Genomic DNA, 17,908 nt, shown 5'->3' with positions numbered 1-17,908 from the left:
ATTACCGGCGGTATGTTGTGTCCTTGAGCTGGTAGAAATGAGTAGTATTTTTATGTCTGTGAAGTGCTCAGCCATTTGCACATTCATTTCACGTGCAAGGATTTCTGCTGATCGAACCAGCTGAAATACTCGTCGACATAACCGACGAAGTGACAGTTTTTAATACTTTGATACAAATATTCACAGATAAATATGTATATATAAGTATTAATAGAAATACACGCCTCTGTGTGTGTGTGTGTGTGTGTGTGTGTGTGTGTGTGTATGTATGTACTATGTATATATGTGTGTGTGTGTTTGCGTGCGCGCGCACGCGCATAATCCTGATTACACTAGCTCCTTCAGTCCTTAACAATGCACTTTGATGTAACAACTATATTTTGTCGAACTCACCGCTAAGGATAAAACTAGACACACACACACACATACACACACACACACACACACACACAAACACACGCACATATACAAACACTCAAACTTACACCCACAAACGCGCGCGCACACATACACATATTTCATATTTAATAGTTAGATTCCAGAAGAGTAATTTCAGTCAAAACCAAATAACTTAAAAGTTCAATTCATTTTTCGTTTATTTTTCAACATAATTGTCGTTTATGAAGTTTCAAAAGGTTCGCCGACTTCCGTAACTTGCTCACTAATACACTTCCACTGACGATTTTTATGCTTTTCTTAAATGCAAGTATTACAGACATATATATATATATATATACACTCTTTTACCTGTTTCAGTCATTTGACTGTGACCATCCTGGAGCACCGCCTTTAGTCGATCAAATCGACCCCAGGACTTATTCTTTGTAAGCCTAGTACTTATTCTATCGGTCTCTTGCGTAATTCTAACTAAGCTCTGTGTTTTTTTTTAATATATTTTTAACACGCAAGTCTGCTCGAGAAGTTTCTAAGAGATAAAATATTACAGCAATGTTTTTATATACAATATAAACTTGATATAGTCAGCAGATGAGATCCAGATATTCTCGGTATTGAAAACACTTAGTAGCGCTCAAATGATTCGAACTTAGACCCCGATGTCTTTACTTTGAACCAATTCCGCAGGGTAAAGAGTAACTGTAAGATAAATCCAAGTGGAGGTAATTACGCGGATAAACAAATTAAATATAACAGCTTATAAATTATACACAACCTGACTTTCGTACAAACTCTTTGAATTGATCATAGAAAACGAAAGCCTAAATCATTATCAATGAAAATTTTATACCACAACTAGATATATTTATATAATTTGCACTAACGTTGTCGGCGTTTCGCTATTGATTACACATTAGAATAGGGCCGTATCTGCATAAGACCGTATCTGAAAATGTCCATATATGACTATAGACATATTGATTCGTGCATACAAATTGCACAATGCCTTACCATATCTTTGGTTGTGGTTGTTGTTGTTGATGTTGCTGCTGTTTGTCTATTATAAATTAAACAAAAATTAACTTTCTGCCATTGTCTTAGAAATCGATTAGAATATATTGTATATAAAGTGCATGAAAATGCTGCTGAATGTACGATTAAACATCACTGCCAGATGTTATCAGATATGAATTACACCGGTTCTTTCGAAATGTGATCAATGACAGTGACGAGGCATCGGCAACTGCTTTAGTGCAATCTAATGTGTGTGTGTGTGTGTGTGTGTGTGTGTGTGTGTGTACAAACACATATATATATATATATACATATATATAATAAGTATCTTTCTCTCTAAATATATATATATATATATAGAGAGAGAGAGAGAGAGAGAGAGAGAGAGAGAGAGAGAGAGGAGAGAGAGAGAGAGAGAGAGAGAGAGAGAGAGAGAGAGAGAGAGAGAGAAGAGAGAGCTACAAGAACTGGTCTAACGCTAATGTTCTGGTGAGCTGATGAGCCAGCTTTTTTTATCTGCATTGATTTGTAAATATGCGATTGTATTGTACAATGCGTAGCAAGCATATGAATGCAGACATGTAAAATAATTTATTATACACTGAAATTATTATTACATGATAAAGGCTACGAAACAGCCGTAACACTAACGATGACAAGTAGTGAAATAAACATATTCCTCTCATACCTCCTGACTTTGTATGGTTTATATACTCCCTATGAAATAATTTCAGTGTTTGGATCTCCTGAGTTTCAACTCGTAGAACTCTGCGTTATACTTTTCCGTATTAGATCACAATGTGGTTTGTTATCCGAGTTCACTGGAGGAACTTTCCGTGATAGCCACATGATTCAATAAATCTATATATTACTCGGCAGATGTATATACGAGAGATATATACATGCATATACATAGAGAGAGACATAGAAACAGTGACGGAGACAGAGGCAGAGACAGAGAGTAAAAAGTTACTCGGGAAAACGACAAAGGAACACACGGAAAACAGGGAAAGACACATAAATTACGTAGACACGCTCATCCCTCATCAGTTATCAACTGAAAATGCTCACAATTTGGCTCCATTATTGGTAAGCTCGTTCACTTTTCGTGGCTTCGGTAGCTAAACGCTGCTGAGATAAATGAGCAGATATAAAGGACAGAATGAGACAAGTGCTTAGAAAACAGGGAAGCAAAGACGCTAACGAAAACAAGTACAAAAAATAAACGACGGAGTTAGTTGTTAACGTCTTTCGGCTACACGACATAATTACGATAAGATATAAAGAAATGATGGAAAATGACTCGAGTATTTGTTATATATATAACGCAGGAGTGGCTGTGTGTTAAGTAGCTTGCTTACCAACCACATGGTTCTGGGTTCAGTCCCACTGCGTGACACCTTGGGCAAGTGTCTTCTACTATAGCCTCGGGCCGACCAAAGCTTTGTGAGTGGATTTGGTAGATGGAAACTACATAAAGCAAAACATACAAATCTGCACACATATATACATACATACATACATACATACATACATACATATATACAAAAATACCTTGTTGTTGATGTTGAAATACCAATGAAGAAGCCTTGAATCTAGGTTAGAAACTGGCTCTTTCTCTATTAGCAAGAAATCTTGAAATAAAACTGAACAATGACATACATACATACATACATACATACATACATACATACATACATACATACATGCATGCATGCATGCATGCATGAATGCATGTATACATACATACATACATACATACATACATGCATGAATACATACATACATACATACATACATACATACATACATACATACATACATACATACATATAAAGATCAGTAGCTTTTGATAAAATTGATATGAGTCTAACAAACTATTGATTACAAAAGACAATGCATTATTGACACGCTATGGAATCTATTGCTTATTTATTTTTCTTAATGTTTCTATTTTCCATAATGATTTTTATCTTTATATTACACAGAACATGGTCGGGGAGAAGATGGCGTCGGTGCTAGCCAACACAGAACGGATGGCTAGCAACGTATTTCAACATGGCCACCGTGGAAGTACGCAAAGTTACTCAATGGCTTCAACAAATTTAGGTACATTACTGTTTCTTTTCTTTCCTCGTTATGAGTTTCTTTTCTTTAGACAGCGACCATACTCGGATATCGCCATGTTGGGGTTTAACTGAACAAATAGCCCTCGGTACTTCTCTTTCAAGTCTTTTTCAAGTCCGTCTTATTTGCTGAACCGCTAGAATACGGGGACGTAAATGAAATAACACTAATTGTTAAGTGGTGGAGAGAACAAGCACAAACACGTACGGACCCACACACAAACATACACATACTACCATTTACACACATACACACATACAAACATACACACACATGTATATGTGTATGTATATATATGTCTGTGTGTGTATGTATGTGTATATGTATGGATGTGTCAGTGTGTGTGTGCATATATATATATATATATATATATATATATAAGTATAGTATAGCCTAGGTATCATGCCAAGACCAGATGATGATCAAGATTACTACTCTGGCTGGGCCTTCTCCAGCGCCTCGACGTGATGCTAGTTGTCCTTCATAAACAGCAGCCTCACAAAGTTCCCATCTGACAGGGTGACTGTCTTGGCTCTCAAAATATCTTTCTCTATAGAGAATAGGCACTCAGCTGCAGCACTGGATGAGATAGCAGTATTATACATGGTGAACAGGTTGATCAAGATCTGCTCACCCAAAAAAGGTGACTTCAGCCAGGACCTCCTTCGAGACTTCCTCCAGCCAGGCCTTCGCCAAGTTCTGCGCCTTGGACTTCAGTAACCTATGGCTCCTGTTCTCCCGAAACCGAGTGATATTGCTGAAGAAATCATCTTCCTCATCCTCATTGCTGGTGGTGCTGCTGCCCTCCTCATTGGTCTCCATTAGAGCTGTCTCTACGACTTATGTATTATGTATGTATTTATGTATGTATGCATGTATATATAATATATGTATATGTATGCATGTATGCATGTATGTATATACGGGTTATGTGTGTATGTATGTATATGTAAATGTATGCATATATTTCTTTCGATTCAGATTTCAGTATCTCAACTGTGGAGGACGTATACACTGGCGATAAACTGAAAAGATCAGAAACCAGTTCAATCAGACTCCCAGACGAAGTCTATGACATCTGCCGTCGTGAAAACAAAGGTTAGTCCTTCACCCCACCTTTTCTAAATCATATTTCATTGAAGCCCTTTGTTACAAAGAATCTTTCCTTACTAACTTCGCAATTCGTATGATTTTATGCAAATTTGCCGACTATTTCTGAATTCGTCGCCCAGATTTCCGACACCGCCACAACTAGGTCCTTCGTACCTTTAACCGAGTCCACTCTTTTGTAAGTATTTGGAGGAGGTCTTTGAGTTTAAGGGTACCCTTTTACCCTCCCATTAGTCGCTGAGGTCCTTTCAAAAATGTCGGTATTTGATCTGTTGACAAAGATTTATATTCACAGAAGAAAAAAACAGAGCTGTGAATAATTATTTCTCTCTAATATAAGGAAAAGGTCTAAAATTTGGAAGAAGTGAGCTAATCGTCTACATCGACACAAGGGCTCAACTGGTACTTATTCGACTTCAATAGAATTTGAACTCCAAACGTAAGGCCAGAAAAATACCGCTAAGCATTTTGTCCAACGTGCAAACTATTCTGCCAGCTCCCCGCCTTACAGCTGAGTTATAAATAATTATTGTGCCGCATGATTTGCAGAATTAAGAAAAACAAATATCGAGCTAAGGGGAAAAAAACAGAAATGAGCCAATGGCATGAATTTGGATAAATTAAAAGGTGATATGTGGAATGCCCTACGCAAAAACAAAAAAAATATATGACTGAAATTTCCCACTTGTTGGAACAGAAACAGAAAAAAACTACCTAGCGGTTATTGTTAATGACTCTTGAAGAAAGAAGTTTTTTTTTTTTACGAATTACCACTTAACTTCCTATAAGACATAATACAATACGAGACATCAGTCAGTCAGTCCTGAAATCCACGATATTACAAGAATTGTCCTAGTTTTGTTTGTATTCATTTTGCAGGAGTGTGTGGAACTCTCTAATGTAAGAAGAAAAGCTCTAATCCCTGCAGTGATTAATTTTTATCTTAATTCTTTAACAGAATCATTACAGAATTGAGATATTTAACTCGTTACAAGACTGGGTCTTTGACTTAGATGTTAAGAGCGACGTTTCTGTCTGGGGATGCGACAGATCGATAGTATTGATGCAACTAATTGATGATATCAATGCAGTAATATCAGCAATCGTGTCTTTGATCCAATCTATCGATCGACTGCCGCCATCACCACAAACTTTACATAATTAAAATTTTCATAGTCTGCCCTCTTTATTGAATATTCTCTTACTTACTGGTATAAGCCCCTTTCCCACCACTACCCCTCACCTCAAATTCACATGGTTGTCTTTTTATCGATAAGTCATTAAAGCCTTTCGTTTTCTCTCTCTTTTGCTTCCTTAGGTCGACCCGTTGGATTGTTCAACGCCCGTTTTACATCAATCGGTCAAATACTGTCATTTAAACAGGACAGGTAACGAAAGCATTTTACTCTTTCTCTACGTGTGCGTGGTGATGGTGGTGGGGGCGTGGAGTGTATCTGTGTATGTTTGTGTATGTGTGTGTGTGTGTGTGTGTGTGTGTGTGTGTGTGCGCGCGCGCGCATGTATGTATGCTTGTATGGATGGGCTGATGGATATCTTTAGTTTTTGAGGCTTTGTCTCTTTGTTGGAATAATGATGAACGTGAGGATGATGGAGATGGTGGTGCTGATGACGATCGTAGTGATACTGGTGGGGATTGAAATGATGATAACGGTGACAGGTGTCATTGTAGAAATGGCGGTAAGGGATTCAATAGGGATGAGTGATATATATCTGTATGTGTGTGTATGTATGTATGTATGTATGTACGTACGTATGTATGCATGTATGCATATATATATATATGTGTGTGTGTGTGTGTACATGCATACATTCATACATACATATAAACATACATACATGCGTACAGATATACATATATATATATATATATATATATATATATATATATATATATATGTATATATATATATATATATATATATATATATATATATATATATATATATATATATATATATATGTACATATATATATACATATATATATATATGTACATATATATATACACATATATATATATATGTACATATATATACATATATATATGTATATATATAAGTATGTATATATATATGTATATATATATATATGTATATATATATGTATATATATATATATATATATATATATATATATATATATATGTATATATATATGTATATATATATATATATATATATATATATATATATATATATATATATGTGTGTGTGTATATGTATATATATGTATATATATATACATATATATATATATATATATATATATATATATATATATATATATATATATATATATATACATACTTATATATATACATATATATATATATATGTCTGTATGTATGTATATGTATAATTTTAAGAAAATAAAGATAAATTAACTATTTATTAATTACAAAATTGGACATCATCTCTGACGGCTGTTTCGACTCAAGTCTAGAAATTAATTAGTATAATTAGAAACATTTTAAAGTTGAACCTCATCGCAGATGGAAAAAGATATACCCTTACATTTTTTATATTTATTGTGTGTTGAGTGTAGGGACCAAATCCACTAACTGTACTTATCATTGGTGATTGAGTATATTGCTGTTATTGTTGTTGCTGATGCTGGTGATGATGTTTAACCCTAGATCGATTCTGGTAGATGACCAGTTATCGACAGTGTTCACGTCGAGACCATCCGGACCAAGTTATTCAGTGTCCTTTCCTGAAGTGAACTGGCAGAGTTGCTAGAGCTTCGAACAGAATGCATTGTCGTATTTGTTCCGACTCTCTAAGCTCAGTGTTTAAATCCCACAAAGGCCAGCTTTCTTTAGGGGTCGATAAAAAGGTATTAATCCAAGGCGGTAGACTGGTGGAACAATAAGAACGTCGGATCGGATGTCTTGCGAAGTTTGTTCCAACTCTTTATCTTCTGGGTTCAAATCCCGCCGTAGCCTACTTGGATAGGAAATTTAACCCGGCTTAACACCATTACCTGGTGCTTCGAGTAACTTTAACGGACTCTAGCCTATTGCAAGCATTCGGGTTCAGGTTTTCGGTTGGAAGAGATCCTCCTTGCTCCCTTCCACCAGTCTGGGAGGTTCTGTAACAGGTTACGTAACTCTGTCTTCCACCCAGATTTAAAATAATTGATAAACAAGGTGGTAGGGTGATATTTAAGGGAAATTTTGCTGCTATCTTTAGCAGGCCGTGTGATGACGTAGAAGCACCATCATTAATTCAGATAATGGTAGCAGAAGACAATTGAAATGTTTGAATATAAGAATGTTCAGCAATCACATAATGGAACGCAGTACTGACTTAAGGCGTGGGCACACTAAACAGTTACCCATGAACCTCACGGATCTTGGAGGCCTAATTCTGATCTATATATGCTGTGGCTTACTGCCAATAAATAAATAGTATAGGGCCCAGTGTATTTGATTTGCTTGGCGGGGATGGGATCTATAATGCTGCAAAGATGGCCCTGACTGATCGTCATTTATCATAATTTCTTATTCTCATTTCCGATCTAATCCTTACAAAGACCGAATTCGTTGAACGACACACGGGTTATCAACTCTGATGTCATCACGAGCAGTGTCGTCGGTGTGGCCAGGAGTAAGTTTCAACGCCTCTCTTCCCCGATCATCCTTGTCTTTCAACTAAAGGTAAGATGGCGTCTTTGATTTTCATTACAGTCTTCATAATCATTGCAAAATTGTTATCGTATCTTGTTTGTGTATTACTGTACATTTATGTTGTTGTTGTTGTTGTTGTTATTTTTGTCGTCGTCGTCGTTGTTGTTATTGATGTTTCTGAGGATGTCATTAGAGCGTCTGATAAACTGCTTTGCGGTATTTGTTCCGGCTCTGAGTTCAGATCCCGCTGAGGTCGAATTTACTCCCGAGTATCGATAAAAGCACCAGTTGAGCACTGGGTTCGATGTAATAGACGTAACCCTTCCCCTAAAATTTCAGGCCTTGTGCTTACAGTAGAAAGGATTATTATATTTATACGCCTTCTATGAAACGTCTCATTCCATCGTCCTGTACTGTCCCAAGGAGTTTCATGAACCCTTAATGGTTAATAAAGAAAACATTATTATTATTATTACTATTCTTATTATTATCATTATCATTATTATTATTATTAATAAGTATTATAGTACTTATTTTTTCTGCATTGAGCAATATTATAAATTTAATCCAAAACATACAGATTTGGGAGTCTGCATCGAGAACAGTAAACGAGACAAAACATTAGAGTACAAGGCAATCAATTTTGAAGTATAAAGAAGAATTAGAGTTAACGTTTCGGAGAGAGATCCTTCGCCAAGATGAACCAGATAAATGATAGCACTAAACAGAATGCCAATAGTGTTATTGAATCAATAGGACGTTTAACAACCAAGAGAGGCAATGGGCATGGGTATATGGCAGTGAACGTTTTATAGCACCTATGAAAAAGCGTGTTTTTGTTTTTAGTTTTTGGGTTGTTTGTTTTTGTTTTTTGTAGTGAGGTCGGTAAACGGAAGTTAGTCTCGAAATAAAAATAAGGTAGCGACCGTTTCAAAGGATGAAAAAGCTTTCTGAAAAACATTAGATCTCACCTTTTGTTACAACACATTTATCTTAACCTCAACGATGCATTTTTACTCTTAACTGAATTGTTCTCTCCAAGGGAAGAAAACAGCTGGTCCCTTAGAATTGTAGGGAATTTATTCATATTGCAGCGGAGGTTTTAAGACGTTCTTTTCTGTTAATGTTATACTTATTCTTGTAGATAAAAGGTTTTCTTCTATTTTGTTTGTTTCTAAATCTGTCATTATCGATGTCCTCGTCTCGATGTTATTGTAGTTGCTGTTGCTTGTATTTAGCCCTAAGTCAACCCTAATTCAGCGAATTTATAATAGAAAAGGGATCCAACGATGATGATCCAGATTCCTGTTTGCCCGTTTATTTTGTCTTTTGTTTGTTTCTTTCTTTCTTTTCAGACATAATTCCCAATGATTACATAGCCTGACATGGCTCTTCCTTTGTTAGATATCATTTGAAGATTTAATTTGAAGATTTGATTGTTATTTTTTGCTGGCCAAGCAACCATGATATCTCTCTCTCTTTCATTCACCCTCTTCTTCTTTCTCTCTCTCTCCCTTCTCTCTCTCTCTCTCTCTCTCTTTCTCTCTCTCTCTCTCTCTCTCTCTCTCCCTCTCTCTGTTGACTCGCTCTGCCGTATCACTCAACCTCCAGTTGCCGGTGTTTTGTAATACATGTTGTGATTTATATTGTTGTTGTTACTGATGTTGTTATTGATGTTCTTGTTGATGTTATTGTTGTTTCTGTTGTTGATGATGATGTTGTTGTTGTTGGTGTTGTTGTTGTTGTTGATGTTGTTAACGTTGTACTCTATTCTCAACCGTAGGACGAAAATCTACGCAGCAGTTTCAACGAGTCCTGCGTCTTTATGAATATGAACGCTACGTAAGTCCCATGATCAACTATAGCGTCTACTCCAACACTAACACTAACTACTAATGCTACCACTACAGCCTCTACTGCAACTGCTACTGTTGACAATGCCTCACTAACACTGCTACTGCTTCTACTAGAGTACTACAGCATCTACTGCAGCTGCTTAGAGTCAGGTGACTGGTGGTGATGATGGTAATGATGATGATGGTGATAATGAGAATGATGATTTCATCTAGACTATTGCTGCTGCTGCTGCTGCTGCTACTTTTGTCGCTGCTACTGCTTTTACTGGTGTTTGATGCTACTGCTGTGCTCCTTTGCTGCTGCTATTAAATAATAATAATAATAATAATAATAATAATAATAATAATAATAACCCTTTCTACTAAAGGCACAAGGCCTAAAATTTGTGGGGAGGAATAAGTCGATTATATCGACCCCAGTACTCAACTGATACTTAATTTATCGACGCCGAAGGGATGAAAGGTAAAGTCGACCTCGGTGGAATTTGAACCCAGAACGTCAAGACGTACGAAATGCAGCTAAGCATTTTGCCCGGTGTGCTAACGATTCTACCATCTCACTGCCTTAATAACAATAATGATAATAATAATAATAATAATAATAATAATGATGATGATGATGATGATGATGATGATAATAATAATAATAATAATAATAATAATAATACAGGAAGTACCGTCCCTACAGGAAGTGCAAAAAATCGTGTTAACTGGAACGACTCATGTACTGAGAAGAGCATTATCGCTGTGAAAACAACATCCATTCATAAATTTATTTATTTATTAAATTTTCTTCAATACATATTTTACCTGTGAATTTGCCTGTGTAAACTGGGAATGCATACAATGAGCTTCTCTGCCCTAGGTGTACGGAAAACACTCGGCGAGAAATGAAAGAAAATTTGAAGAAAGAAAGAAACACAATAATAATAATAATAATAATAATAATAATAATAATAATAATAATAATAATAATAACGATAACGATAACGATAATGATAATGATAATAATAATAATAATAATAATAATAATAATAATAATAATAATAATAATAATAATAATAATGATGATGATGATGATGATGATGATGATAATAATGTGATCACGAGCAGGTGTAGTGAGGAGGAGCACCATAGCCATGTGTTGAGAGGAATTTGGCAGGGGTTTCAATAATTCACCACTGTAAACATGGGTGTTATGTTCATCATCCTTAAACAACCTTTATTCGGGGATCTTTTGAGCGAGAAGGGCTGCTCGAACCGAAGAAAATTCTAACTGAGCCCCCACCTTCAAGGTCATGCGCTGTTTATCTTGATATGAGATCACTGTGTCGCGCACATATGGTTGTGATGCATGTGCCTGGTGTGCCCTTATCAGATGGATAGTCACGATGGCTATACTGGGCTTCGTATATTTATACCCGTGTCACTTTGATGGCATGCACTGCTCTCTCACTCAATAATAATAATAATAGTTTCAAACTTCGGCACATGGACAGCAATTTCTGCAGAAGGGATAAGTCAATTACGTCGACCTCAGTACTCAGCTGGTACATATTTTATTGACTCCGAAAGAATGAAAAGCAAAGTCAACCTTGGTAGAATTTGAACTCAAAACGTAAAGACGGCCGAAATACCGCTATGCATTTTGCTCGGCGTGCTAACGATTCTACTAACAATAATGATAAAACTGTTGCCAAATTTTTATGCCAAATCTACAAGAGATTATTATTATTATTATTATTATTATTATTATTATTATTATTATTATTATTATTAAAGGTGGCCACCAGGCAGAATCGTTAGCACGCTGGGTAAAATGCTTAGCGGTATTTCGTCTGCGGCTACATTCTGAGCTTAAATTCCGCCGAGGTCGACTTTATCATACATCCTTTCGGGGTCGATAAATTAAGTACCAGTTGAGTACTGGGGTCGATGTAATCGACTATCCCCCAAAAAATTTCAGGTCTTGTGCCTATAATAGAAAGAATTATTATTATTATTATTATCATTGAGCGAGAGAGCAGTGCATGCCATCAAAGCGACACTGAGGTAAAATATACGAAGCCCAGTATACCCACCATGACTACCCGTCTGATAAGTGTTCACCAGGCACATGCACCACAACCATATGTGCGCGACATGGTGATCCTTTTGAGATCGATAAAATAAATGCGACCCTCAAAGCCGCTGGTTTTGTGCCAAAATTTGAAACCATTATTATTATCATTATTGTTGTTATTATTATTATTATTATTATTATTATTATTATTATTATTATTATTATTATTATTATTATTATTATTATTATTAAGGTGGTGAGTTGACAAAATCGTTAGCACGCTGGACGAAATGCTTAGCGGTATTTCGCCCGTGGCTCCGTTCTGAGTTCAAATTCCGCCGAGGTCAACTTTGCCTTTCATCCTTTCGGAATCGATAAATTAATTACCAGTTGAGTACTGGGGTCAATGTAATCGACTATCCCCCTCCCCCAAATTTCAGGCCTTGTGTCTATAGTAGAAAGGATTATTATTATTATTATTATTATTATTATTATTATTATTATTATTATTATTATTATTATTATTATTATCATTTATGCTTCTTCTTATATGGCTGTCATTACTAACACGCTACATCTGCTTATCTTTACTAACTTCTCCATCACCACCATCTTTTACTATATCTTTTGCTAGTCAACACTATCAGCAACGAATTAGCTACTGGTCAGTACTCTTGACCACCTATTTTCCACTGTTGTCTGCGTCAAGTGATACAAGGTTACCGATAACATGTGACTGACTGACTTGTCAAAAAGTCGGTCAAACGTTGTTGACTGACCACAGCTAATCAAATTCACAGATGACCACTTCAGAACGGTTTATCAATCAATTGGATCAAGCACATTTCACGAAATTCATCGCGGACCAACTTACATCAGTTCACTACTAAAACCGTTCATTAAACAATCTCGACCAATTGCACTTCGGTGCCGTTTTACGACATGGGCACACAGGGCAGTTGTCCAGAAGCTCTCACACAGAGGTGTAGGGGCTTAATGCTTACCAATCACACTTCGGTGCCGTCTTACGACATGGGCGCACAGGGCAGTTGTCCAGAAGCTCTCACACACAGGTGTAGGGGCTTAATGCTTACCTGTCTATGCTGTGTCTTTTTGCCCAAGAAGAAAAAAACTGAAGTCCCAGTTTTGTCTAGTGTACTGCATTCCTCAGAGGCTTATAATACTGTTACGACGGCTCTGCTGTGATTTACCTAATTCACAGCTGACTACTTTAGAATGATGCATCTATGAATCTTGACTAATCACATTTAAAGGTATTTACTGTTCAGTGTTTCACGTCAGTTTAATATTGTTTAATTAAACGGCTCATTAAAATATATTACCAACAACAGTTCGGTGCCATCTTATGACATGGGTACATTGGATAGTTGTCCAGGAACCCCACCGATGTTGGGGCCTAATGTTAATCTGCTTATACTGTGACTTACTGTCCAAAAATAAATACTATAGGACTCCAGTGCGGGGCCAAAATACGCTTTAGACGGCCCAGATATAGATAATGCAATTCACAACTGACCAACTCACAACAGTTCAACGATAAAACAAGACCTCATAAAGTATTGACGGAGGGGACAGTTGACCAAGCTGATCTATTTCTTTGATGACTGGCCACTGTTACTCGAAGTAACATATGGCTAACTGACAGTTCCCTTCTAAAACGATATTCATTGAAAGCGTTTGAAAGCGTTTAACCGAATTCAAGCTGACCGACCCGTAAGATTTCACTTATAAAACAGTTAATCAAACTCTTGATAACTGACCAGTTGAGCGTTATAACATTTAGCCTACTGACCACAGTTTACCGAGATAATTAACCAACTGACCATAGTTGGCTGCAATAACAATTTACTAATTGATCACAGACGATCGAAATAGTAATTAACAAGCTGACCACAGCCGACTGAAACAGCAATTCATCGAAATAACAGTTAACTACTGACCACATTTGACCGAAAGAGTAGTTTAGCAGAGGTGACCGAAATAGCATTTGGCCAATAGAGTTCCCTGATTAAATAGCTCACCAAAGAGCGTTGACCAGTTAATGTTGACCGAGAAAACAGTTGACCAATTTACAAGAGTTTACAGATAAAACAATTCTTTTGAGAACTGTCCACGGAATTTCCAATTGACCAACTCACACGATAAAAAGTACATCAAAAAGATCACCGATAAACATGGAACTATTTTTGTGCACTTTCGTTTCACACCAACCTTTTACTGCTGTGAAGCATCATGATTCCATTTTGCTTCATCATTCCATTTAACCATTTTTCTTTCCAGGATTTAGATATCTATTTATATACCTGTAACCTGTATCTATATGTATATCTGACTATTTACTTATCTCTCTCTCTTTGTCTCTCTCTCTCTCTCTCTCTCTCTCTCTCTCTATATATATATATATATATATATATATATATATATATATATATATATATATATATATAATGAATAAATAGGGATAAATTATCCAGGTGGGTATGCTGTATAACTGACTGTAAAAATAAAAAATATGATGCAAGTCTTCTAATTTCCGTATTCGTTGTAATTGTCCTGTATGTATGTATGTATGTACATATATATATATATATATATATATATATATATATATATATATATATATATATATATATATATATATATATATATATATATATATATATATATATAATATATATATATGTATATATATTATTTGATGTGCACAGTATACAGTTCCGAGCTACTAATAGTTTCATGCATTGGAGATGTAGTCCAGGCAAGTTTTAATAACATGCCTTGTGTCTCCAAGACCTCTTGGAGCTTGGAGACATTAGGCGCTTTATTGAAACTTACTAGCCTACATCTCCACTGCACAAAACTATTCTCTAGCAATCATCCTCTAACAAGATTATATCTTTCTCTATTGACAGTAACCGCTTTGACCGTTGGCACTACAAGGGTTGCTATTTAGCCAAGAAGACGGCCGGCTATACAGAATGTCATTGCTACCATATGACCAATTTCGCCCTCTTGATGGACGTCCACGGAATTGGTGTAAGTTAAACTGTTGTCACTTTTTATTATCTGTTAGACACATCATACCACCGTAAGTTCCTTTAGCGGAGCTTTTTCTGCTGTAAAGCCCTCCAAGGATAAAACCCTTCTAGGGATATGATAAAGTCCTGCTAAATGTAAGCACCTCGTAGAGCTTCATAATGTCCTTATGGCGCATCAATGGCTTCTACTCTTACCTAGATGCCAATAATAATAATAATAATAATAATAAAGCCGCAGGACAGTTTTCTCTCCTCTTCTAATATCCATGGATTCTATATCCATTATACATCACCTCTTACTTACACACAAATATCACATCTTATTGCCTCTGCCTGTCCCCCCATTTTGTTGTCCATCCAACAACTCATCTCTGACTCGTCATTACATCCCTTATCCAATTTTCTGATATGTTGGCGCACTGGAAATTTCAACCTGGCACATTTTTCCTGCAGCTGTTGGTTCATGTCTCATATTTTTAAAAGAAATGCCTACCCAACACCTCATCCCCGAACTCACTATTATATACACCATGAATTATACATACATACATACATACACACATGCATACATACATACATACATACATACATACATACATACATACATGATCATGGCCGTCAACTCGTGACAGAGGAAGACCATTGCCGACCTTCAGGAACATTGTGCGCTCTAGGACTAACTTATATTTTGCATTTGTGGCTCCGTTGGTGGCTAATGAGCCCTGCTCTTGACAAGCATACACGACTGCAAACATTGCCGACCAAGCTTTCCCCATACATACATACATACATACAAACATACATACATACATACATACATATATATATGCAAACATTGCAGACCAAGCTTTCCCCATACATACATACATACATACATACATACAGTGGTCTCACTTGTTATGGCTAACATTTCTGTTGACTGAGAAGTTTTGCTAGCCATGTTTCTTTGGAAGACTCTCATTCCATCTTCAGAAACATGCATCCACACAAATTACACTTAATAGACGGAGTTAGAGACGTCTCTGGAATTGGCGATTTTTCATCTTCGTTTGTTCTCTTCGTTTTCGTGACACTCTTGTTCAAACAGTTCTGCAAGCAGTCGCTATGGCTCGATTTACCGCAGATTCTTCGCAAGTTTTCAGTTTGATGTTGATTTTCTTCATAGTCTGTTTAAGTTAACCTGTAACGTCACTGAGGGTAACCATAGGGTCTTTTGCCGATGCTGAGTTTGCAGTAAAGGATCTAACACAGAAACCCCTGTTGTTTCACACAGCGTGCATGACCAGTTCTATGTTTTACGGACGGTGGCTTCAATGCGGTTGGATTGAGCTTTCTCAAAAACTGCAATGTTAGTGATTTAGTCCTTTTATTTTACGTTCATAATTGATCGCAGCTTTTGCTCGTATCAATAATACAGATTCTGTTTTCCATCGAGCAAGGCGAGATTGAAACAACGACAGTTATATTTCATACCTTCCTTTTTATGCTTTTAGACAAATGAACAAGTTTTGAATATGAATTATACAAATCACATGATCAAATACTAAACTACAAAAAAAAATAATAATCACTCTTGGACGATTATTTCCTTGTTTTGCAATGCTGGATTCACGTGATGATAAACTATATGCAGTAAATCAGCGTTCTATCCCGTTGAAGGGAATTTCATCTCCCTTCAAATTTAGGCTACAGAAAACTGAAATATGGACTTAATTTATATATCTTTATGATTAGGAAAATTATCAAAATGACTTTAGGCAACCGGAGCCGCTAGAGAAAAAAAAATTAAAGACAAGAAAAGTAAGCAGAGATGTCTTGTTAATGTTGTTATATCTTTAATTGTTTATTTTTCAGGAAAAAATCGACGACAGACACCAGATTGCTTTGTCATTCATTTCTTATATCGGTGGTGCATTATCCATTCTTGGTTGTGTTCTGTCTGTCTTTGCTTTCGAATATTTCAGGTAAGCCTATTCATGTGTTTCACATAACATAAACAGTTTGTTTTTTTTTTCTGAAATTTCAAGTTGTTATTAATTTGTACGTATACTTCTTCCTTCCAGCTCTTAAATTCTGAGTTCAAATCTCGCAAAAGTCAACTTTACTTTTCATATTTCCAGGTCTCGGTAAAATAGTCTCAATCAAATACTAGGTTTAATGTAAACGTCTAACTTTTTAACTTAAAATTGCTGAAGATGATGACAAGCAGAGTCGTTAGAGCATCAAGGAAAATGCTTTATAGTATTTCTGTTAAATCTTTACGTTCAGAGTTCAAATCCTGCTAAGATCAATTTTGCCTTTAATTTATTTGGGGATAATATAAAACAAATGTACCAAACAAATAGAAGAGTCGATGTAACCCCTCCCTTCAAAGTTACTGGCCTAATCTACTTAAATCAGAAACAAAGAATGAGATGGCAAAATGTTAGAGCTCTGGAAAATTGCTTTGCGCATTTATTCTGACTCTTTAATGCTCTAAGTTCAAATCCCGCCGATGTAATCGACTAACTTCTCCCACTCAAAATTGCATGCTTTGTGCCAAAATTTGAAAGAAAGTCAGTGAGCTGGCAGAATCATTAGCACATAGGAAAAAATTTACTTACAATATTTATTCAGGCCCTTTACGTTCTGGTTT

At 36.0% G+C, this 17,908-nt stretch overlaps 1 protein-coding gene across 5 annotated transcripts in view; it reads left to right on the top strand.

The window, feature by feature from the left end:
- Positions 1-17,908, top strand: part of LOC106870463 (uncharacterized) — a 361,104-nt gene that overhangs the window by 289,929 nt on the left and 53,267 nt on the right. For all 5 annotated transcript variants that reach the window (XM_089354987.1, XM_089354985.1, XM_089354986.1 and 2 more), the window contains exons 12-18: positions 3,399-3,519; positions 4,519-4,635; positions 5,966-6,035; positions 8,203-8,326; positions 10,080-10,138; positions 15,148-15,271; positions 17,128-17,237. In XM_089354987.1, the coding sequence (XP_089211113.1) occupies positions 3,399-3,519; positions 4,519-4,635; positions 5,966-6,035; positions 8,203-8,326; positions 10,080-10,138; positions 15,148-15,271; positions 17,128-17,237 (725 nt within the window). The remainder of the gene's footprint in view (positions 1-3,398; positions 3,520-4,518; positions 4,636-5,965; positions 6,036-8,202; positions 8,327-10,079; positions 10,139-15,147; positions 15,272-17,127; positions 17,238-17,908) is intronic.

This window comes from Octopus bimaculoides, chromosome 7 (assembly GCF_046866305.1).
Source record: "Octopus bimaculoides isolate indiv1 chromosome 7, ASM4686630v1, whole genome shotgun sequence".
NCBI lineage: Eukaryota > Metazoa > Mollusca > Cephalopoda > Octopoda > Octopodidae > Octopus > Octopus bimaculoides.
Note: the sequence above shows the minus strand (reverse complement) of the source record. Positions and strands in the feature narration are given on the sequence as shown.